Source organism: Neophocaena asiaeorientalis, unplaced genomic scaffold, assembly GCF_003031525.2.
Source record: "Neophocaena asiaeorientalis asiaeorientalis breed wild unplaced genomic scaffold, Neophocaena_asiaeorientalis_V1.1 scaffold52, whole genome shotgun sequence".
NCBI classification, from domain to species: domain Eukaryota; kingdom Metazoa; phylum Chordata; class Mammalia; order Artiodactyla; family Phocoenidae; genus Neophocaena; species Neophocaena asiaeorientalis.
The window spans coordinates 1,745,755-1,768,482 of NW_020173927.1; the positions used below are offsets into that span (position 1 = coordinate 1,745,755).

Consider the following 22,728-nt stretch of genomic DNA (forward strand, 5'->3'; position numbering starts at 1 on the left):
CTGTCCCTGTGAGTAAGTTAGGAAACGCTTTGCCGACAAGGAACCTTTGAATCCTCAGCCATCTTCAATGTCAAGCAATGCAAAAAGCTCAAGTTTTGGTCAACTTGATGTTGCTGCAAGATGAATCTGCTGTACCTTGCTCAGCACAGGACCAAGACCTCAACTACAATGTCAGAAGACGACACAGTCCGAATAAAACAAAAATACCCCAGAAAGGAAATGCTGGGGTTAAAATGCAAAGGGAAAAATAAAGACAGCCAACTGCCCTGTCAGGAAATCTTTCTCTAAGTCTGGCTGGAGATAGGGCAAGGAATTGCTGAGATGCACGTGTTAGTACCACTTTCCTGATTATTCCCTGCTGGCCTTTCAGTTGAGTGGCATACAGCATCCTGCTGACCTCTGCTTCCAAGCTCTCCTCCCCTCCAGGTCACCAGTGCAGTGGCTGGGTCCTGGCCAGGTGATGCTGGCTGGTGATGAAGGGTGAGGATGACAGCTCAGCCAAAATTCCCGTATTCCACTGCTCAGATTCAGCAGCCATCAAAACAAACCTATTTTCTGATGGCTGATCTGGTTGTTTGCAATGGCCACCAGAGCTGTGGTCAGACAGGAGAGTTCTAAAACAGCTCAGTCATTTAAAAAATACACCATTCCTTTCTGATGATTGGAGATGCATCATTAATAAGTTTTCTTGACCAACTGAGTCAGGGGTGGGAATGACCTCTTCAGACAGTTTGTGCCTTTTGACATATTTTTCAGTTATTTTCTTTCTAGTTCTATTTAGACATAATTGACATATAAACTGTATAAGTTTAAGGTGTACAATGTGTTGATTTGATACACTTATATGTTGGGAAATGATTATCACTATAGCATTAGCTAACACCCTCACCACCTCACATAATTACCATCTCCTTTTTGTGGTGAGAACATTTAAGATCTACTCTTTTAGCAACTTTCAAGTATGTAATACAGTATTGTTAGCTATAGTCACCATGCTGTACCTTAGATCACCAGAACGTATTCATCTTATAACAGGAAGCTTGCGCCTTTTGACCAGCATCTCCCCACTTCTCCCACCTTTCCCCAGCCCTGGGTAACCCACCGTTCTACTGTTTCTGTGAGTTCAGCTTTCTTAGATTTCACATATAAGTGACATCATACAGTATTTGTCTGTCTCTGGCTGGCTTATTTCACTCAGCATGGTGCCCTCAGTGTCCATTCACGTTGTTGCAAGTGGCAGGATTTCCTTTTTTCCCATGGTTGAGAAAATAATATCCCGTTATTCCTTTTTCTCCACAACCTTGCCAAAACTTGTCATCTCTTGTCTTTTTGATAATAGCCATTCTAAGGAGAGTGCAACATTTTACTGTGCTCTTGATACACACTTCCCCGATTATTAATAATATTGAACATTTTTTCATGTCCTGTTGACCATTTGTATGTCTTCTTTGGAAAAGGTCTATTCAGTTCCTCTGCCTACTTTTAAATTGATTATTTTTTATGTTGAGTTGTATGAGTTCTTTATGTATTTTGGATATTAGCCCATTATCAGATATATTATTGGCAAGTAGTTTCTCCCATTCTGTAGGTTGCTTTTTCATTTCGTTGATGGTTTCTCTTGCCATTCAGAAGTTTTTTTGGCTTGATGTAGTTCCACTCACTTATTTTTGCTTTTGTTGTTTGTGCTTTTGGTGACATATCCAAAAAAATCATTGCTAAGATCAATGTCAAGGAGTTTTTTCCCCTATGCTTTTTTTCTAGGAGTTTGAAGGTTTCAGGTCTCTTATCCATTTCAAATTAATGTTTGTTAGTGGTGTAAGATAGGGGTCCAATTTCATTCTTCTGCATGTGGTATTTAATTTTCCCAATACCATTTATTGAAGAGACTATCCTTTACTTATTGAGTATCATTGGCTCCCTTGTCAAATATTAGTTTACCACATATGCAAGGGGTTATCTGGGCTCTGTATCCTGTTCAACTTGTCTATGTGTCAATTTTTTTGCCAGTACCATATGGTTTTAATTACTGTAGCTTTGCAGTGTAGTTTGAAATCAGGAGTGTGATGCCTCCAGCTTTATGCTTCTTCCTCAGGATTACTTTGGTTATTCAGGGTCTTTTGTGGTTCTATACAAATTTTAGAATTGTTTGTTCTATTTCTGTGAAAACTGCTAATGGAATTTTGATGGGAATTGCATTGAATCTATAGATGGCTTTAGGTAGTATGAACATTTTAACAATATTCTTCTGATCCATGAACATGGGATTTCTTTCCATTTTCTTGTGTCTTCTTCAGTTACTTTCATCAAAGTCTTATGGTTTTCAGTGTACAGATCTTTCACCTCCTTGGTGTAATTTATTTCTAAACATTTTCTTGTTTTTGATGCCATTGTGAATGGGATTCTTTTCTTTATTTCTTTATCAGATAATTCATTGTTAGTGTATAGAAACACAACTGATTTCTGTATGTTGATTCTGTATGCTGTGACAATTGAATTTTTTGATTAGTTCTAGCAATTTTTTTTTTTGGTGGAGCCTTTAGTGTTCTCTATGTATAAGATCATATCATCTGCAAACAAAGACAAGTTTTCATCTTCCTTCTAATTGTATGCCTTTCATTTCTTTTTCTTGCCTGATTTCTCTGGGTAAGACTTCCAGTACTATGTTGAATAAAAGTGGCAAGAGAGGCACCCTTTTCTTGTCTTGATTTTAGAGGAAAAGCTTTCAGCCTTTTATTAGTGAGTATGATATTAGCTATGCACTTGTTATATGCCAACTTTATCATGCTGAGGTGTGTTCCTTCTATACCCAATTTGTTGGAAGTTTTTATCATGAGAAGATGTATTTCATCAAATGCTTTTCCTGCATTTATTGAGATAAGAGATCATATGATTTTTATCATTCATTCAATTAATGTGGTGTATCACACTTATTAGTTTGCATGTATTGCACCACCCTTGTATCTCAGGGATAGATTCCGTTTGATCATTGTGCATGATCCTTTTAATCTACTGTTCAATTTGGCTTGCTAATATTTTGTTCAGAATTTTTGCATCTATATTTATCGGGAATATTACTCTGTGCTTTTTTTATTGTTGTTGTTGTTTGTTGTTTGTTGTTTTTTTCTTTTAGTGTCCCTATCAGGCTTTGATATCAGGATAATGCTGGCCTCATAAAGTGAGTTTGAAAGTGTTTCCTCCTCTTCAATTTTGGGAAAAGTTTGAGAAATATTGGGATTAATTTTTCTTTAAATGTTTGGTAGAATTCACTAGTGAAATCATCTGGTCCTGAGCTTCTCTTTGTTGGAGATTTTGATCACTGATTCAATCTCCTTCCTCATTATTGGTCTGTTAGGACTTTCTATTTCTTCATCATTCAGTCTTGGTAGGTTGTATGTTTCCAAGAATTTATTCATTTCTTCTCTGTTGTCCAATTTGTTGGTGTATAATTTTCATAGTAGTCTCTTATGGTCCTTTGAATTTGGGTAGTATCAACTGTAATGTCTTCTATTTCATTTCTAATTTTATTTATTCCAGTCCTCTCTCTTTTTTCCCTATGGCTAGCCTACCTAAAGGTTTGTTTATTTTGTTTATCTTTTCAAAAAGCAGCTCTTAGCTTCACTGATCTTTTCTATTGTCTTCTTAGTTTGTATTTCATTAATTTCTGCTCTGATCTTTGTTATTTCCTTCCTTCTGCTAACTTTGGGCTTAGTTTGTTCTTCTTTTTCTATTTCTTTGAGGTGTAATGTTAGGGTTTTTATTTGAGATCTTTCTTTTTCTTAATGTAGGCATCTGTAATTATAAACTTCCCTTTAAAAACTGCTTTTGCAGCATACTATAGGTTCTGGTACCTTGTGTTCCCATTTTCATTTGTTTCAAGTTATATTTTGTTTTTCCTTTCGTATTCTTCTTTGACCATTGATTGTTTAGGAGTACGTGGTTTAATTTCTATATATTTGTGAAATTCCCAGTTTTCCTACTGTTACTGATTTCTAGTTTCATACCATTGTGATTGGAAAAGATACATGGTATAATTTCAACCTTAATTTTGCTAAGACATGTTTTATGACCTAACGTATGATCTATTCTGGAATGTTCCATGTGTGCTTGTGAATAATGTATTCTGTTGCTGTTAGATGGAGTGTTCCAAATATGTCTGTTAGGTCCATTTGACCTAACAGTTTAGTTCAAGTCCAATGTTTCCTATCTGACTTTCTGTCTGGATGATCTATTGTTGAATGTGATGTATTGATGTTCTCTACTATTATTCCATTGTCATCTATTTCTCCTATCATATCTACTAGTATTCGCTTAATTTATTTAGGTGTTCTGATGTTGGATGCATATATATTTATGATTTTTATATCTTCTAGATGAATTGACCCATTTGTCAATACATAATGACTTTCTTTGTTTTTTGTTACTGTTTTTGGATGAAAGTGTATTTATCGGATATAAGTATAGCTACCCTTACTCTCTTTTTGTTTCCACTTGCATGGAATATCTTTTTCCATTCCTTTACTTTGATCCTATGTGTGTCCTTAAAGCTGAGGTGAGTTCCCTGTAGGCAGCATATAGTTGGATCTTGTTTTTTTATCTGTATAGCCACTCTATGCCTTTTAAATGGACAATTCAATCCATTTACACTTAGAGTAAAATTGATAGGTAAGGGCTTAATAATGAATTGTTTTCTAGCTGTTTTTTAGTTCCTTTGTTCCTTGATTTCATGTTCCGTAAAGTTTTGCATTGCTGTCTTCGTATGTGAAGTAGCACTCACTTCCTGCACCATTTACTAACTGTCTTCAGGGCATAAATATCTTCCTCCAGCCCTGCTAGTGCTTCTGAGGCTTTCGGGACCTTCTGTGGATACATCTCTCCACCTTTCTTGCTCCCTCTTGTGGCAGAATTCTAAGCTTGTATGCCTCCTCTCCATCCTACAATGTACCAGGCCGACTGCTGACAGTCTTCCTTTTGTTTTCCCAAACAAAACTCGCTAAAGCTCAAGTTTGTGGTCTCTCTCTGGCCCTCAGATTTCAGTCAGCTTTCTGTGCATGCCCACTAGCCGTTGGTCCAAGCTCCCGCTCGATGCTGCCATCGGGAGGGAATATGCAACAGGGAGCTGGCCACAGGGTGGGGTGTGCATGAGGCATGTGGAACAATGAGGGTGCCCGTGAGCCAGCTGGGGAGATCTGTGGGTGAAGTGTTCCCAGCGGCTTGTGGGTGGGCTTCTTGACAAAGGCAGTAATGCAGTTAGTAGCATCTGTGTTCTCTTAAAGCCCTCTGAGAGTCCTATCTGCTCCTCTCCCAGCTTGGTAGCATCCCGCACAGCTGGGAAGCCCGGTGCTCACAGGAGAAGTCATAGAGTGAGAACATCTCTCTTGGACTTAAGCTGTGCCATCTTGGGGGAAGGGTGGTGTGGACAGAGTCAGACTGTTTCTCTTACCCACTTCAGCTTGTCCAAACTCATGTTTTTTTCTCCAATGGTGTGCTAGAACTTCTCCTCTGAAAACCTGGACTTCTTCAAAGTCTCTCTCTTCCATGGGTCACTGGCTAAGACTGTTTTCCAGGGGGCTCTGTGGCCAAGAGCTGCTGAAGCTGGATTACATGTCACTGCAGGGTCCACAGCCACGATCAAGGTCTGTATGCCTACTGTCCAACACATGGGTGGACGAGACTCCTTCTGGATCCCATATGGTGCTGGGTCCCACAGCTCCTACAAAGAAACTTTTCTCCAAGGATAGATTACAAATTATTGTTGGGGACAAACATAAGGGATGTCTTATTCTGCCATGATGCTGACAACACTCCTCCCCTATCTTTTTGGATCTCCACACTTCTTCAAGACCTTTCCAATATCACAGTCAACTCTGGGTCACTTAACCAGCTTCCAGACAACAGGTTCACTCATTCCCTAGGTAGGCTATAGGAACTTAACCGGCAAGTCTCCTTTTGGCCTTCTTGTGAGACACAATTTTCTAATAGGAGATTTTGTAAATTCTTGAGAGCACAGACTATATTTTATTCATCTCTATGTGCTTGGACTCCAGCAGTCAGGCCTGGAATATACAGGGTATTCAATGAAACTGTGCTGTGAAGACAAAGGAATGAGTGGACAAATAACTGTGTTGGTTTGAAATCTAAGGGGTTTCATTTATAGACACTTTACCTCCTGTGGCTGGACACAGATGCACTGAAATCCTATGCAATCTTCCAAAGAAGGTGACCCAGTGTCATCCAAGGACAGATGGATCAAAGTCTCATGCTGTTTCCGAGTTATTCACAAATGCTAAGGACTGCAAACAAATTCTGGGACTGCAAATGACTAACATAATAAGGGATAAGCTCATGTTTAAGAAAGAGCCCTGGAGGCAGCTGCAGGTCAGGAGAAATGATAAAAGTGGGGCTGGAGAGGTAGTGCTGGCCTTTTGCTATGGAGAAAAGATGCACCCTGATTAATGCAGTCATGGTTTCATCCTTTGGAGAAGAATGATTTTAAATGGGAAGCAGTTGGTGCATCTGATACCGTGGGTCTGTGCACTGGGCTTTAGCCTCATACGTTGGAGAGCTGATGATAAGAAGTACGTATCCTATCTAGTCTGGGGGCCCAGGCCCTCTGAAGTCTCCTTCTTCCGCTCATTCTAAAATCAAACAAAACAAAAAACAGCCTAAAAACTGAGTATCTTCCTACAAGTGGGTCAAAATCACAAGGCATTTTCTTTTTTAGGTTAGATAACAAAGGAGCTCACTAATGGTTGCTTTTTATAGAAGAAAAGAAAGATTGGTAGAATTCGAGCAGCCCTAGGACACCTTTTTTCGTTGTTCTTGTTAACTTAGGCAATTCAGATTACTGACCTCCTTACTCTTCCTCCCAGCTCTGCTACTAGTGATGTCAGCTACAGAGAAACAAACGTGTGTATTCCATACTTTCTGGAGATGGCACTTCAGGGGAGGAGGGGAATTAGGAAGGGGAAGAGAAACTGAGATATTAAATTTGAAAGTAATTTAAGATCTTTTCAGTATGAACTTGGATATATTATGGGTTTGACTACAGATTTGGAATACGGTTTTCATTTAAAAGAGGAGACTTTAAAGAAATGTCAGGTGTTCTTCCTCCCAGCTCCTGAACCCGGGCCCGTCTCCAGCCTGTCTTGGTGTGTCCACCTGACTCCTTTGAGCTGTTCGGAGGGGCAGTTTCTGGTAGTTGTGGCTTTTATGCTTTCAAAGAATTCCTTCAGTCCAGAGAACTGTTCCTGGCACCCCTGTGTGTGTCGCCCTCCGGTGACCTGTGGCAGTATGTACTTCAGGGCACCTACTGCTCACCTTGCTTTAGTCACTAATCGCTTTCTGGTTTGAAAGATGCAGTGGTTCCACCCTCCCTAGGAACACCTCTGGACCATCTCTCCCAGAGGTGGGTGCACACTGCTTCTGCCTTCTTCCTGAGCATGATTAATGCTGCAGTTCTTCCTCCAGGCTTTCAGTGAGCTCATCATCAGTGGATCCCTAGTTGGGACACTGTCAAAATGTTACAATATGCTGAATTCTAGCCATTGGGTTTTCCATGAAACACAGAAAAAACAGAGAATGCAGAACCATGTTGAAGGTGCTTGACTCATGGCTCCATCGCTATGGAGCATCTCCATGGCTATCCTTGGTATGGAGCTGTTGCTAAGGTCAGGAAGTTAAAATTATGCAGACATTTCTACCAGCAATAATCCAGAGCTTCTGAATCATGCTGGGTACTCGATATAATTGCTGCTTACTTATACACTTTATATGCTGCCCAGAAAGTATTTATTTATTTATTTATTTTGCGGTATGCGGGCCTCTCACTCTTGCGGCCTCTCCGGTTGTGGAGCACAGGCTCCGGACACGCAGGCTCAGCGGCCATGGCTCACGGGCCCAGCCGCTCCACGGCATGTGGGATCTTCCCTGACCAGGGCACGAACCCACGTCCCCTGCATTGGCAGGCGGACTCTCAACCACTGAGCCACCAGGGAAGCCCACACAGTATTTATTTTATTAGCCTAAGTGCCCACACAGAGCTGGTTAATGTGCTGGACTCCTGGTTAACCCCTCTGTCCAAGCTCTCCATCCTCCACACATCTTCAGAATAGAAAGCATATTTCTAGCTTTCAGGTGAACTAACATAATGGCTGGGTCCACATGAAATGATAATATTCACCCTTTGATACTCTTCAGTTCTGCAAGGAAAAAACGCGCAGGAAAGATCTGATAACATCTTTCAGACTCTGTAATGAGCCTTTGTCAAGGGAAGGGAATGTGTCCTTGAAACAAAAACAGCCTCCAGCAATATCAATGGTTGATCACGATCACCATCACCATCACCTGTAAAGCATCCTCAGTGGCGCTGGCTGAGGGCTTTGGGAGTTGGTGTCATGGACCGGAATCGGGATCATTGATTGATTGATTCAGCAAAGCATCTTGTACTCACAGATGATATGGAAGACTGTTGTAAATGCCAAAGAATTAGGACATGGATTTTCCTGGACCTCCTAAATATCAGACACTTCTGAGCTTTCTCCACCAAGAGATGATAGATCACAGTCACATGATGGCAGGTGAAGTACTGGGACCTTGCTGGCCTCCATTCGTATGGAATTTTAATGGCACACCCTCTCAAGTAGACTATTTTTTTCTCTTGTAAAGTTGGCTTTCTGCACTCATGAATCTTACAGTTTGGTATCCTTTTCTGAATTATTCATTGATCTGGAGTCTTTCTAGTGCATACTTTTGTTTTCTTTGCTGACTCTGCTGGCAAAAACTCCCTGTTGGCTTGTCTGTGATCAATGTCAAATTTGGCTTGGAAAAGGCCCCTGAAACATGGTGAACTCACATATAGGACAACAACACAGTCCAAACTGTGTATTCAGAAGATGGCCCAGCAGTCCCCTGTAAACAGAGATGCTGAAACCAAGCAGGACCCTGTGGGGCTCCTGGGCACGGAAGCTTTTCTTTGTCCCCCATTTCTTGTTTGTAGGGAATAGACTCCAGCCTCTATGAACTTCCCTGAGTTCCAAAGGGCAGATTCGAACAGTTGCTAATCCAGGAAGGGAGAGGATGCAGAGACAAGGGAGGAGACCACCTGAGGGCAGATCACAGGAACCAGAGAACCTCATCAGGAGACCACCTGAGGCCAGATTAAAGGACTGCAGACCCTGCACACCCCTGATCCTTATTAGCAACCCAGCCCTTGAACTATTGCTATAAAGCTCCTCCCCAAATCATCCCCGGTTGGGACACACGGGAGGCCGGTGTGTCCCCCTCTGCCTGGCAAAGCGATAAAACTATTCTTTTCTACTTCACTTAAAACTCTGTCTCCGAGATTTGACTTGACACCGGTGCACAGAGGCCGAGTTTTCGGCATCAACAGTGACCAAAAACAGGTCAGAAAAGGGATGGCACCAAGCGTGTGACTTCAACGGCACAGACCAACTTGATCAGGAAAGGAGGTGCTGCCTGGCCTTGTGTTAAGCCAGCATTTTCCTTGAAGGGCATCTATGGCTTTGGGACAGAGGGACGTACATTCTCAAAGCAACATCTCAGACTAGCTTTTTTTTTTTTTTTTAAGGATCCTAGTTTCATATCTGAAAGGGTTGTGTCAGCAATAACAAACCAGATATAGGAGGAAAAAACCTTTATCAGTTCTTTCATGGTGGAATATCTTGAATCTCAGAAAAGGGAAAGGAAACATTGACCTCAATGGGTTTTAGCACTGGCACAAGTCACATGGTTAAATCATACACACACCGAGGTTGGGAAAATCAGAGGGGATTCCAAGCTGCCACTCAAAGGTCTCTCCTTTGGTGTTCGTTTTAAACTGCTATTAGAGAGCACTTGTTAATTTTGAGGTATTATGCTATTATGTCAGTAATATTCATCTTCTGGCAGAGGAATGCTTCCGGGAGTATTGTGGCAGCTCACACAGAAACCTTAGTCAAACTCCTTCCTAAAATTCCTATAATTATGTTTAATTTCCTTTCCTTTTTTTCTGCTCACATTCTGGGAACTGTCCTATTAATAATGAAATGGGAAATAGATAGAATGATAAGGAAGGTAACCAAAAGCGTTGCTTATTCTTTCTGTGATTAGTCAAGGCGTCATTAATAATATTTGAAGGACATAATGCGATCTCTTTAAGAACAAAAAACTATAAGTATGTATAGCAGATCCATATATGCAAAAGTTCCTTAATTAGGAGAGAGTTAAGACTTCACACTTAAGAGTAAAGTTCCCTGAATTTACATTTCAGTACAAAAGGAAATTAATTCCTGTTAATATTTCTGCGGAAGTTTGCAGGGCTTAAGCATGGTACACAGTTGCACCCATCCTAGAGAGGATGCTGGCTTACCGTTGGCCGCGAAGGCAGGTGCCTGAGGCTTGTCCCAAGGTGATTATAAAGACAAAGCCAAGAGAACACACACAAAAGACCTTGAATGAAACAAAAGGGCTCTGAAAGTAAAACCCCTTTTCTTTAACCAAATAGCTACTTCCCTGCTGCTGGGGTTCTAATAAGAGGTGGCCTGTTTCCCTCAGATCCCCAAAGTATTTCCCTCCCCATCGGAAACTTGCTAATCTAATTTCTACTTTTGCTTCGGATGTGTAGCGTATGCAAGAGCTTTAAATTTAATAAAGGGAAATTGAGTAGTGTTCTCAGCTGTGTGTCAGAATTGGTGATGCTACATTTACTTAGGGATTCAATACGGGCTCTCTGGATATGGTGGGGAAATGTTAAAGTGTGTTTGCTTGGCAATTTTGAGAATTTATTGGAAAATTAACTTCAGTTTCATTTTTATCTTGGCTAAGGAATCATATAGTTTCCTTAATACAATTCTGTATTTTTGCAACTCCACTATCCTCATCCTGACTACAGATTGTTAGGGCTTCATGGCGTGGAGGATGACGAAAATTAAATTTGGTGAAGAGAATGTGGTGCAGTTGTGTTTCTAAAAGCATTCTTACTGGGAAGAAACGTTTACACAGTGAGATGCCCATGTTCCTGACACTGGGCCTCTATTGGTGAAGCGGCCATAAGCTGTCAACACAAACCATCTTTCCGGAGCAACAAATCTATGCAAGTGTTTGAGCATGAAAGAATGATCAACATCATTAATCATTAGAGAAATGCAAATCAAAACTACAATGAGATATCATCTCACACCAGTCAGAATGGCCATCATCAAAAAATCTAGAAACAATAAATGCTGGAGAGGGTGTGGAGAAAAGGGGACACTCTTGCACTGCTGGTGGGAATGTGAATTGGTTCAGCCACTATGGAGAACAGTATGGAGGTTCCTTAAAAAACTACAAATAGAATTACCATACGACCCAGCAATCAGAAAAAAAAATCTATGCAAGTATTTAAGGCATTTATTTTATGTTAAAAGAAATATAGAAATATTATGGGGGATTATGCAAAGCATTCATAGAAAAACTTGAAGTCTGGTGTGTCCAGAAATAAACCTAACACGTGATACAAAATGTGGTTTTGCTGTTAAGATGTGAGATGGAGAATATCATGATGAAAACTTCTTTTTCAAGCAGGGAATAAATATTTATGATTAGCTTGTAGAAGTAATTTGATAACAGGAAACGTTTCATAAGTCCAAGGGAGTGGACCTGGGAGAATCATTCTTGAAGCATCTAGTCCTAAGGCTGGCAGAGTAAACACAACCAATAGGATTCCGTCCACACCAGGATGTTTTAGGAAATCTCCAATAAGAAATTTTATCTTATCTCCACCAAGTTATACTTCCAGTCACTATAACTTGTGAATGCAACCACTCACTATCCCTGTACTTTTGTGTATATGGATTCAGTTGTTCTGACCTGGGGGCCGCACTGCCCTGCAGGGCACATTCCTCAATGTCCGGAGGCATTTTCAATTGTCATGACTTGGGGAGGGGGGTGGATTTTGTGGCATCTAGTGGGTAGAGGCCAGGGATGCTGCTCAATAACCTTTAATGCACAGGACAGTGCCCTGAAAATCCTTCAGTCCAAAATATCAATAAAGCTGAATGTGAAAGAAAAGATATTCTTATCAATATAGTACAGATTATAACACAAATCCTCTCTCTAAACCATTTCATATCTGCTGATCATATGTGATAATACCTATTCTGTGTAACCTGTAATAAAAAACACACATTCTCTTCCTGAATCATCACTTCAAAGAAACACTCACACAGTGATTCCCAGGGACAGGGCTATTGCTAATTTGCATTTACTCCACACATACTTACGTTACCAACATCCCATGAAAGAACTAAGGAGAAGGAAGAGGAAGCAGGTTACCTCTCAAATAAGACCTGGCTGTAGTCATCCAGGAGGTGGGCGTGAGTGTGGAGAAAGATGGTGTTGTAGCCCACCAATGCCACCATCATGATCAGCATCTTTAGCTCATAATTCACGCGCAGGAAAACCGAACAGGATATCAATCCCAGGATGCAGCTGTATATAAAGTACTGGAACAGGGAAATACGTCAGATGAATACTTGGGATCTCTTCTGAGGAATGCCAAAATGAGAATTAAAACTGGGCACCACCATCAAGCTCACTTGGTCAACTCCCAAACTGACTGTGAAAGCAGATGCATTTGTCTGCTCTTTGATTCAGTGATACATGACTAAACACACTGGATTTAGAAAAGAATTACTCATGACATGGCTTGCTCACCCAGCGTAGCATGTTTAAAAAAATAATCGTGCATATGGCCAAATACTCTTCAGAAATAATTTTTAGAAATCTATATTGAAGCTATGTCATTATTAGCAAATGTCCTTTGCTTCTTGAAAATGAAAACAATATGGCTCCCTACACATTTACAGATTAAAATAAAATGACAGTACACAGAATCTTTTGTGGGCTTTCAATGATTTAATTCATTAAGAGGATACACGTCATTACAGGTAGTTCTATTAAAGGTATAAGAAAGCCTAGACATTTTATTTAAAAAGCAGTTGTGTGTCAGAGGGATTATCTAGAACAGAAAGGATTTTAAAAAAACTAAAAGCTTTGAACTATATATAAGATAGATAACCAACAGGGACCTACTGTATAGCACAGGGAACTCTACCCAAAATTGTGTGATAACCTATATGAGAAAAGAATCTAAAAAAGAATGAATATATGTATATGTATAACTGAATCCCTTTGCTGTACTCCTGAAACTAACACAACACTGTAAATCAGCTATACTCCAATAAACTTAAAAAAACCCCGCAACATTCTAAGGGTTCACAGGCTTCACCAGACTACTAACGGGTCTTTATCCCAGATAAAAAATCAATTAAGAAAACTGGAGGACATGAGAGGAATCCAGTGGTGAGTCTTCAACATCAGCAACAAGAATATGATTGAAAATAAACTGTAGCACCGTACAAAGTTAAAAAAAAAAATGACAACAAGAAGAAGAACAGCAAGATTTAACATTGGTTGAAAATCAAGTGGCCATAAATGTGAAGGTTTACTTCTGAACTATTAATCCTGTTCCATTGGTCTATATGTTTTTACTTATGCTAGTTCCACATTGTCTTGGGTACTGCAGTTTGATAGTAAATTTTGAAACTGAAAATCAAAACAAAACAAAAACAACAAAAAACCCTAAAAGCTTTGACCTGGGTGAGTAATGACTGCCCTGGAAGTGGACAGGCACCAAAGACATCAAAGACCCCAGTGTGAGGAAGCAGGCCGGCACAGTCCATCTTTTGTGGCCCATGGGAAGCAGCTGGCAGGCCTGCCCTGTGTTAGCACTTTTCCATTTACCACAATGGATATCGTCAAGACAGGATAGCCCTGGATTCAGTTTTGCTCCAATCACTCGTTAGCGGATTTACTTTAGGCCAGTGCCCTAACATGCACGTGTCACAGTGTCCTCATCTGTAAAATGAGGGTAATAATGTTCTCCTTCTAGGTCACTGAGAAGAGCACATAAAGCTTGGAGTCCACGGCCCTGCAGGCCAGAAGGTGCCCGCTAAGTGGAAACAGTTGTCATTCTCACAAAGTGTTTGTTTGCTGGATAATGGGGTTTTAATAACAAGGGTTAGCTACTATCTCCGTGTGTCTGCAGCAGAAGCAGCAGTCAGTAAAGTTTAATCATTTTAATAAAACATAGATCCCACTGATGTTTGATAAATCCTGCCTTTAAAAAATAGCTCAGTGTGTAAGCTATTCCATTTTAGTTACATTATATGGGATAAGCCATGTATAAACTACTTATTTTTGTCATTCTAGCTCTTCCTTTTTTTTTTTTTTTTTTTGGTACGCGGGCCTCTTACTGTTGCAGCCTCTCCCGCTGCGGAGCACAGGCTCCGGACGCGCAGGCCCAGCGGCCATGGCTCACGGGCCCAGCCACTCTGCGGCACGTGGGATCTTCCCGGACCGGGGCACGAACCCGTATCCCTTGCATTGGCAGGCGGACTCTCAACCACTGCGCCACCAGGGAAGCCCTCAGGGAAGCCACCAGGGAAGCCCTCAGGGAAGCCCTCAGGGAAGCCCTCTAGCCCTTCCTTTTATTTCCCCAGCTAAGGTCATCTACAGTCAGCCATGGGGAGGGCTACTAATATTAGTGCATCAGTCCTGTTCTTGGGGGAGAAAGGAAAGTCGGAAGATGAGCTGCGGTGGTCCTAGCAGGCACCTTCTTCCCTGTGAGAGGCACCCACACAGGGATCAACGCAGATCCTCACCAGTGAGGACTGCAACCTGGCATCTCAGCTTCAGAAGGAAGACCAGCAATAAACTCCCTTGGGTCCGACAAGCATTGGGTCAGTCCTCAGGAAGTAAAGCATCCCTAGGCAAGAAGCATGATGGGTGGTGGCAGCTTAGGGAATGCTGAGAGTTTGTAAGTTCAACTTCTTTGGCCACAATTCCCTGAGGTCAGTTCTCTACTATTCTGACCACTGATAACCCCATGACAGAGAATAGGAAGAGGAAAAGAGGAGAGGAAATGTGTCCTGATGGGACCATCTGGCTGGCAGAGAGGAAGGACAGAATCAAGATGTCTGGGAGAGAGTGGATGGGCACCACTGACTCAGTCTCCCTAAAGTGGAGGGTGAGGGAGAGATAGCCTGTGCTTTGAAACCAGCCCTCACGTATAGGGGACTTTGCATTATTACCTTAATGACTTAAATTAATTACTTAAATACTTAATGACTAAGTATTGCCCTCAGAGGGCAGGTGTGAGGCTCAGTGATTCAGCAGACATTGGTGCTGGGACAGCTTCTGAAAGCAGCCCAGGGAGCCCCGCAAACTCTCTGGGGGTCCCTGCATTCCTGTGGGCATGTGCACAGCAACCTGACAGGGCAGGCTTCTTTCTGGTGAATCGAATAAAACACGGGCTTGCACTTTGTATGTCTTCTTTCTTTAGTTCATTTTGGGGCTCATCCACTATTAGATTGTTCACAAGCATCCAATCCCACCAAGAGTCTGAGAATCCCTGGTTTTTAACCAGCTCTTTAGTCAGCAGTCACTGTCTTACACAACTGCTCCGTAAAAGCCACAAAATCGCCTTGGGAACGCGCAGCGGGCAAGGTTCCCACTCAGCGTCTCGCCCTTCGACTCACAAAGCAGCTCACCGGTACAAATAAAGGCATGCCTGTCCCCTGCACAGGTGACCCAAGGTAAGGAGGATGAGAAAGCCCACCGTGACGAATTCTTGTGAAGATTAAAGAAGGTAATCAAAGTAAAGTGCACAGAACAGTGCCTGGCCCATGGGAAGCCATACAAATTCTGCTATTATTGTTATAAACTGGAGCTCTTTGTAAGACAAAAAGTTTTATTTTTCTTCTTTTTTAAAAAAAAATTATCGGAGTAGAGTTGATTAACAATGTTGTGTTAGTTTCAGGTGTGCAGCAAAGTGATCCTCTTATACATATACATATATCTATTCTTTTTCAAATTCTTTTCCCATTTAGGTTATTACAGAATATTGAGCAGCGTTCCCTGTGCAGTACAGTAGGTCCTTGTTGGTCATCTATTTTAAATATAGCAGTGTGTACATGTCAGTCCCAAACTCCCAATCTATCCCTCCACCCCACCCTAAAATTTGATTTTGAAAAGGATTCTGCTGCTAAAATTCTGCTGAAAATTATTATTAGAATGAACATTATCAATAGTTCAGCCTAAGTGAATGAGAAGCAGAATAATGAGCCCTTTACGTGTGTGTGTGTGTGTGTGTGTGTGTGTGTGTGTTTGTGTGTGTGTCATGTGCATGTGCATTTTGGGGGATTTGGGGGCAGTAGGATTCTAAAATCTTTCTGAAACACCCCTAGTTTGAAATATGTGCCAATACCTATAAAATATGTCTATGATTTCACATTTTAAAATTCATTCTTAGGGTTTTAAAAAGTTTTTACATTTCAGGGTTAGGGTTAGGGTTAGGGTTACTAAAATACTTATGTTATGGGAAGTAGCCTTTTAGTCCATTTTCTATTAAATAAGCCTTTCTAGAAGGCTTGGAGGCCATGTGCAAGGTGATGTGGGAATTCATTAAAGGTAGGTTGGGACCTTGAAGGTAGCGACAGAGGGAATGTGTGAATAAAGAATAACGGAAGAAGGCCAGGCTGGGAGCTCTGAAGATCAGCTGCCTCTCCTACATAAGGTAGCCCTACAAGGAGGTCGCTGGATGTCAAGAGCTCTGGCTGTAGGCTCCTGAGCTGAGTTCGATTAGGACACTATTACTAAGAACCTTATTTTTATATAGTTTTAATAGTTAATATAATTATTAGTTAATATTTTTATTAAGTATTTGTTAATATTATTTAAATATAATATATTACTATTACTTAGTATGAGGTAACTAAGTTAAAATTGGTTCATATAGTTATTAATACTTTTCATATATTAATCAATGAAATCAACTTGCATTTTGACACCAAGGGAGCAGCTACTGTCATCTTTGGCAATTTACTTAAGTATCTTTTGGTTTCAGTTTCCTCACCTGGAAAACAGTTATTCCAATATCTAACTCACAGGGTAGTTTTGTGGATGAAATGATATAAATGCCTGATATAGTGTGAACTGCCTACATGGCAAAGATTCTTTCTGGTTGATTCTGTTGGACATTTTTAAATGACTTTGTCTTCTGCTACAGAAATAATACACCTGATGTTAAAAATTAGGAAATATACAAAGGACACATATAAAAAGTAAGCATCTCCTATAATCCCCAACATCCAACTTGACCCATGATTAAATGTTTTGTATATCTTTCCAGCTTTTATTTTTGGTGTGTGTGCTACTTGTTATTGGTATTATTATTTTAGAAAATTGGGAATGGATTGTTTGGAATGTTTTTAAATGATACTTCTCACTTAATAGCTTATAAGTATATATTTCTATGTCATTAAATAGTTTTCTACAACATCTTTTGTAGCTGCTGGATATAATCTTACTGTATGTTCATAACAAAATTTGTTTAAACAGTTAAATTTATTCTAACTTTTAGGTTGTTTGTTTTCTTTTCCTTTCTTTGTTGTTATTGTTACATAAACCTTTTGACGAACACCCTGGTAGCTAAATCTTTGCACCTTTAAAATTACTTTCTAAAGTTAGTATTGCAGGGTGAAAACTATGTCTGTTTCTATGCTTTTTGATGACTGTTATAAATGGCCATTAAAGTCAGTATTGCAGGGTGCAAACTGTCTGTTTCTATGCTTCTTGATGACTGTTATAAATGGCCATTAAAGTCAGTATTGCAGGGTGCAAACTGTCTGTTTCTATGCTTCTTGATGACTGTTATAAATGGCCATTAAAGTCAGTATTGCAGGATGCAAACTATGTCTACTTCTATGCTTTTTGATGACTGTTATAAATGGCCATTAGGAAGAGCTGTATCACTTTTTACCTCCTGCATCAGTGCCTGTGGATGCTCCTTCACATCCACTGTCAACCTCAGGCGTCATATATGATGGGGTTTGAGAGTAATAATGCAGACATCATGCACATCCACAAACGGCTTTCCCAATGTTCCTTCCAATCTATTAAGAGGGAAGCCAGGATGTCTCCAGGCTCCTCTGGGACCCCTAAACTCATGAGTTAATAATGTCATTTCTGTACAGACAGTACATGAGCATGAGGGGCTTCCTTGGCAAAGCCCATCATAATCCTCTTTCTGAGGACTCATTACTGGAACAATAGTAGCCTACTGACTAAGTCTGACCTAGATTTTGAAAAGTCTACCGTGTGCTTTTTCAGAATCGTTGAAGGTTGAGGAAATGTTCTTTTTTTTTGCCATTTTGGGTTTCTAATGATTTGCTTCTTCTGAAAATAAGATATCATGTGCAGACTTACTTAAATGAAATTCAGGTTGATGACTTTATTGCTGTTGGGGGGGCCAAGGACGGTGAGCTGTTCAACCCAAAAATATTGGATAGAGAGATTTTCTTAAAAAGATGATTTGCCAGCTATACTTTCCTTTCCTATGAAGATGCATGTTTACTCTAAGTTGTTAAAGTGCCTTATGAATGCAGCATGGGGATGGTTTGGAGGCTCGTCCTCCCTCCAGGGGCCGATGGACCATGTATGTGCTAATACCATCCATCCAAGGAGGAAGAGCCAGACCACACATGTAGTTTGAATCATTCTCTAAAGAACGGGGTTCCAAACTGCCCACAGTGAGGTCACAGCCAATAAACCCTCATCATGAATCCCATCCCTCATTTTTCACATAACTGAAATAGAAAAGATGGTGTCCAGTCCTCCCTGGGGTTCACAATAATGCCTAACATGAAGGCCAGGACCCCGTGGATATGGGATGAAGCTTATGTCATCTTCTCTTCCTGAGTCTATGGGGACATTGCTATGGACTCTGGTTAGCTGTCATGGCTTAAAGGAACACCAGATGCTCCTACTCTCTGTACACAGAGCTGTGAGCGTCCCAGGAAATTGAAATGATGAGATGGGAAAAAGGATCAAAGCCTAATATCAAAGGGAGAAAGAAAGGAAGTTTCCTTGATCACCAGAGCTAATGGAGTTTTAAAAAATTGGTAGAAAAATTTTAAAATATACATATCAAATGACCAATTTCAGTGCCTGGCATATGTGACACAAACAAAATGGGAAGAATCTATGCTACCTTTAGACGATTATTCAGAAAATGGAAAGGAGAGTATCAAAATCATTTTTTTTTGCACGAAAAATTCATGGAAGAAAGAAGTTATTAAGCAGTAAATAACTGATTAACTCCTTTCACTTAAATGACTGATGTGTTAGTAAGTTTTGAAATTTCAATCTAGGCCCTTAGTAAGGGTCAGTTAGTACGGAGAATTTGAAGATACAATCACTGGACAGCATTTGCAGCCAAAGGAGAGGGAGAAATATGAGCTGTGGTCCCTGTCATCACAGAGTCAGGAAGCTAACGCTAATTCACTGGAGCAATTAGCAAAATGTGTAAGCCACAATTCAGTGACATACAATCGAATGCTACATGCTGGGATACATTCTATAAAATATAGCATTAAGATAAATTGGTGCAGCCACTGTGGAAAACAGGATGGAGGCTCCTCAGAAAACTAAAAATAGAGTTACTATATGATCCAGCAATCCCACTCCTGGGCATACACCCAGAGAAAACTATAATTCAAAAAGATACATGTACCCCTATCACAGCACTATGCTCAATAGCCAAGACATGGAAGCAACCTAAAGGTCCATCGACAGATGAATGGATAAAGAAGATGTGGTACATATACACAATGGAATATTATTCAGCCGTAAAGAAAAATGAAATAATGCCATTTGCAGCAACATGGATGCAACTAGAGATTATCATACTAAGTGAAGTCAGTCAGACAGAGAAAGACAAATATCATATGATATCACTTATACGTGGAATCTAAAATATGACACAAATGAACTTATCTATGAAAAAGAAACAGACTCACAGACATAGAGAACAGACTTGTGGTTGCCAAGGTGGGGGGAGGGAAGGAGTGGGAGTTTGGGGTCAGCAGATGCAAACTAGTATATACAGAAGGGATAAACAACAAGGTCCTATGGCATAGTGCAGGGAACTATATTCAATATCCTGTGATAAATCATAATGGAAAAGAATATATATATATGTATAACTGAATCACTTTGCTATAAAGCAGAAATTAACACAACATTGTAAATCAGCTATACTTCAATAAAAAAAAATTAAAATGTAGCATTAAGAGAATAAAGGCACGAGTCATCCGTGAGAGCCTCAAAATGCCATTGAAAGTTTCCACATGTGGTCTAATCGGTGCCCGTTGGCTGCGACTTTCTGCTGAAGCCTGGCAATTTTTACTCGGTCAGGACATACTCAGATATGGAATCTGAAGAAGAAAAGTCATGTCTACAACAGATGAGGTGCAGGCCACGCCATTCAATACGTAACAGCATACAGGAAAACAACAAAAGCAATAATAACGAGGGAGATGTTCTTACCGGCAGGAAAAACAAATTTTGTGCACGCAGCATTGCTACCTGACTATATAAGGCAGGAAGACTTGTGTTTGACGCATTGGCAGTTGGAAGAGTTGTCTCCTCTGACTCGCTCAGGAAAAACTGCAAGGAAAGCGTTTTTTACAATGAATTAGTGCAAAGGAGAGTAAAGAGTTAGCAGGTGGGTGCTAAGTTTATTAATGACGTGTTTTGTCACCTCCGTGAGCAGGACTGTGTGGGCAACTCAGCATCTTTACTTCTGGGGCTAATCCCTTCATCTTCTCTTTGAGGCTTTCAGAATTTCTATTGAATAAGTAAATAACTCTTGTGCTCTGCACTTCATAGTGAATTCCAGAACTCCCGAGTTGACGTTAAAGACAACAGAAGCACCTTGTTAAATATAACTTTTAAAATGAACCAAGGACAGGGCAGAGGGTTTGGTTAGAATTATGACCTGACATCACAACCCTCACACTTTCAATTCTGCAGCAGGAGATCGGAGTCTTCACAATGTGCTTTTGCAGGATCTTCACCATCATGGCTCAAACGTTAAATGAGTCAATGCAGTTATATGAGTTTTTTTTTTAGATTAAAATAATTTTATGGGAAAAATGCAGTAACTGGCATTGTCTCTATTATTTGTGAGTGCTTGGCATCTCAGGATCACGAGGGATTGAATTTGGAAAGGAAGGATGCTCTTAGGACTATTGGAAAGGGGGTCCTGATTTCAAAAGGAAAGAAGTAATCCTGAGAAAATAAAAATGATTAGCTCTTATGTAATGGTCACCAATACCAGCACCCAGAAGGAAAGTGTCACTCTCTCGCTCTCCTTCTCTGTCTCTATCTCTGTTTCTCTCCCTTTCTGTCTCTTTCCTAGACGAGCTGCAGCACAAACTGTTAGGTAACCAAGGATCAGTTACTTTCCATACCACGGCTGCGGGTCAGAGAAGTGTTCAGTGAAGGTAAACTAGAGAATCACTCAGGCCAGGTTCCCTTATGAAAGAGATTCATCCCATCCATGAAACTAGGCTAGGTCTTTGGCACAGGGCTAACCATCCATATTCCAGGTCTAAAAAGTAAAACTTCCCTGTAGGTTTCAATGGTTGCTTTTGTTTCCTTCCTTTCTTCGGTTTGTTTCCTTTGATGGCAGAGTTTTTGTCAAATACCTACAGTAATTTACTGAGGTAAATAAGAAGGCATTTAAATAAATATATGGATATATTTAAATATACTAAATAGTATATTCTTGAGAACATTTCCTCTGAGATTCCAAGAATGATACTAGGTACAGTGTTTTTGCCCATTTGATAAAATGCTGCAAAACGCCGATTGAAAAGTCAAATAATTGTAGTAGATTTCTTTATTTACTACTAAAGAATTTATCAAAAATGTCACAACCCCTGGCTGAAATATAAATGTGCTAATTATTTGGAAAAAGGTATATCAGGAAAAGAAATGAAGTAATTGCTTGGCAAACATAAGGTTCCAAAATGTTAAAAATTTAGATTTGACAGACCCAACATACGATTGATTTAAATATTAAAGAATCAAGGTACAACAAATAGAAGGAGACTGTTTAGCTTGATAGGTTACTAGCCTCAGGCACCTGAGATCTTAAAATAATTTAAAAAATCCTTCTTGATTATATCAGCATATAAAGAAGAAACTAAATTCTTGCTGTACAATGAGTAGAAATATATCCTGTGAAAGTTTTGTCTTGCAAGGATGCCCTGCAATGATAAGATGGCTTGAACTTGAAAAACAGTGGAGAACTTTAAGCAATACATCAGGAATGCTTCATTAACCCCCTTCTGCTACTTTTTTCTAGTGTTTAATTAACTACCCCGAAAATCAAGAACCTCTTCTTTCTGTCTATGTGGCATCACATTGCAGTTTGGAATCAATTTTCCTCTTCCGTCCCCTTAGTCACTTTAAAATAACAAACTCCTAATTATAGCCAGTCCAAGCTTGAGGGTTATCAATCCACATCCCTCTCCCTTTACGTGTTAAAGTGCCACAATCTTCTGCACAGAATGAATTTCTAGTAACATAATTATTTCGGGGAACGCCTCTCGATCTATTTTAATATTCTACAATCTTTGTCAGAATTGGGAAAACGATACCCTCATCCTGGACAAGATATCCTAACTAGGTGCCTATTTTTAGTCCTCCTTCCAAATTTTACATTTCCCAGGCAATGTGAAACATCTCAGAATTATGTTTTTCAAATAATATTAAACTGTGAACATGTGATTTAATACCGTGTTAAGAGCCTGATAACACCATTGCTTGTCATTTGGTTGGAAA

The 22,728-nt window shown here is 40.1% G+C and overlaps 1 protein-coding gene across 1 annotated transcript in view; it reads right to left on the reverse strand.

The window, feature by feature from the left end:
• Positions 1 to 22,728, reverse strand: part of ADCY2 (adenylate cyclase 2) — a 430,840-nt gene that overhangs the window by 42,647 nt on the left and 365,465 nt on the right. Inside the window, exons 17-18 of the mRNA XM_024752509.1 lie at positions 20,425 to 20,544; positions 12,310 to 12,479 (exon numbers count right to left, since the gene is read on the reverse strand). Of these exons, the coding sequence (XP_024608277.1) occupies positions 12,310 to 12,479; positions 20,425 to 20,544 (290 nt within the window). The remainder of the gene's footprint in view (positions 1 to 12,309; positions 12,480 to 20,424; positions 20,545 to 22,728) is intronic.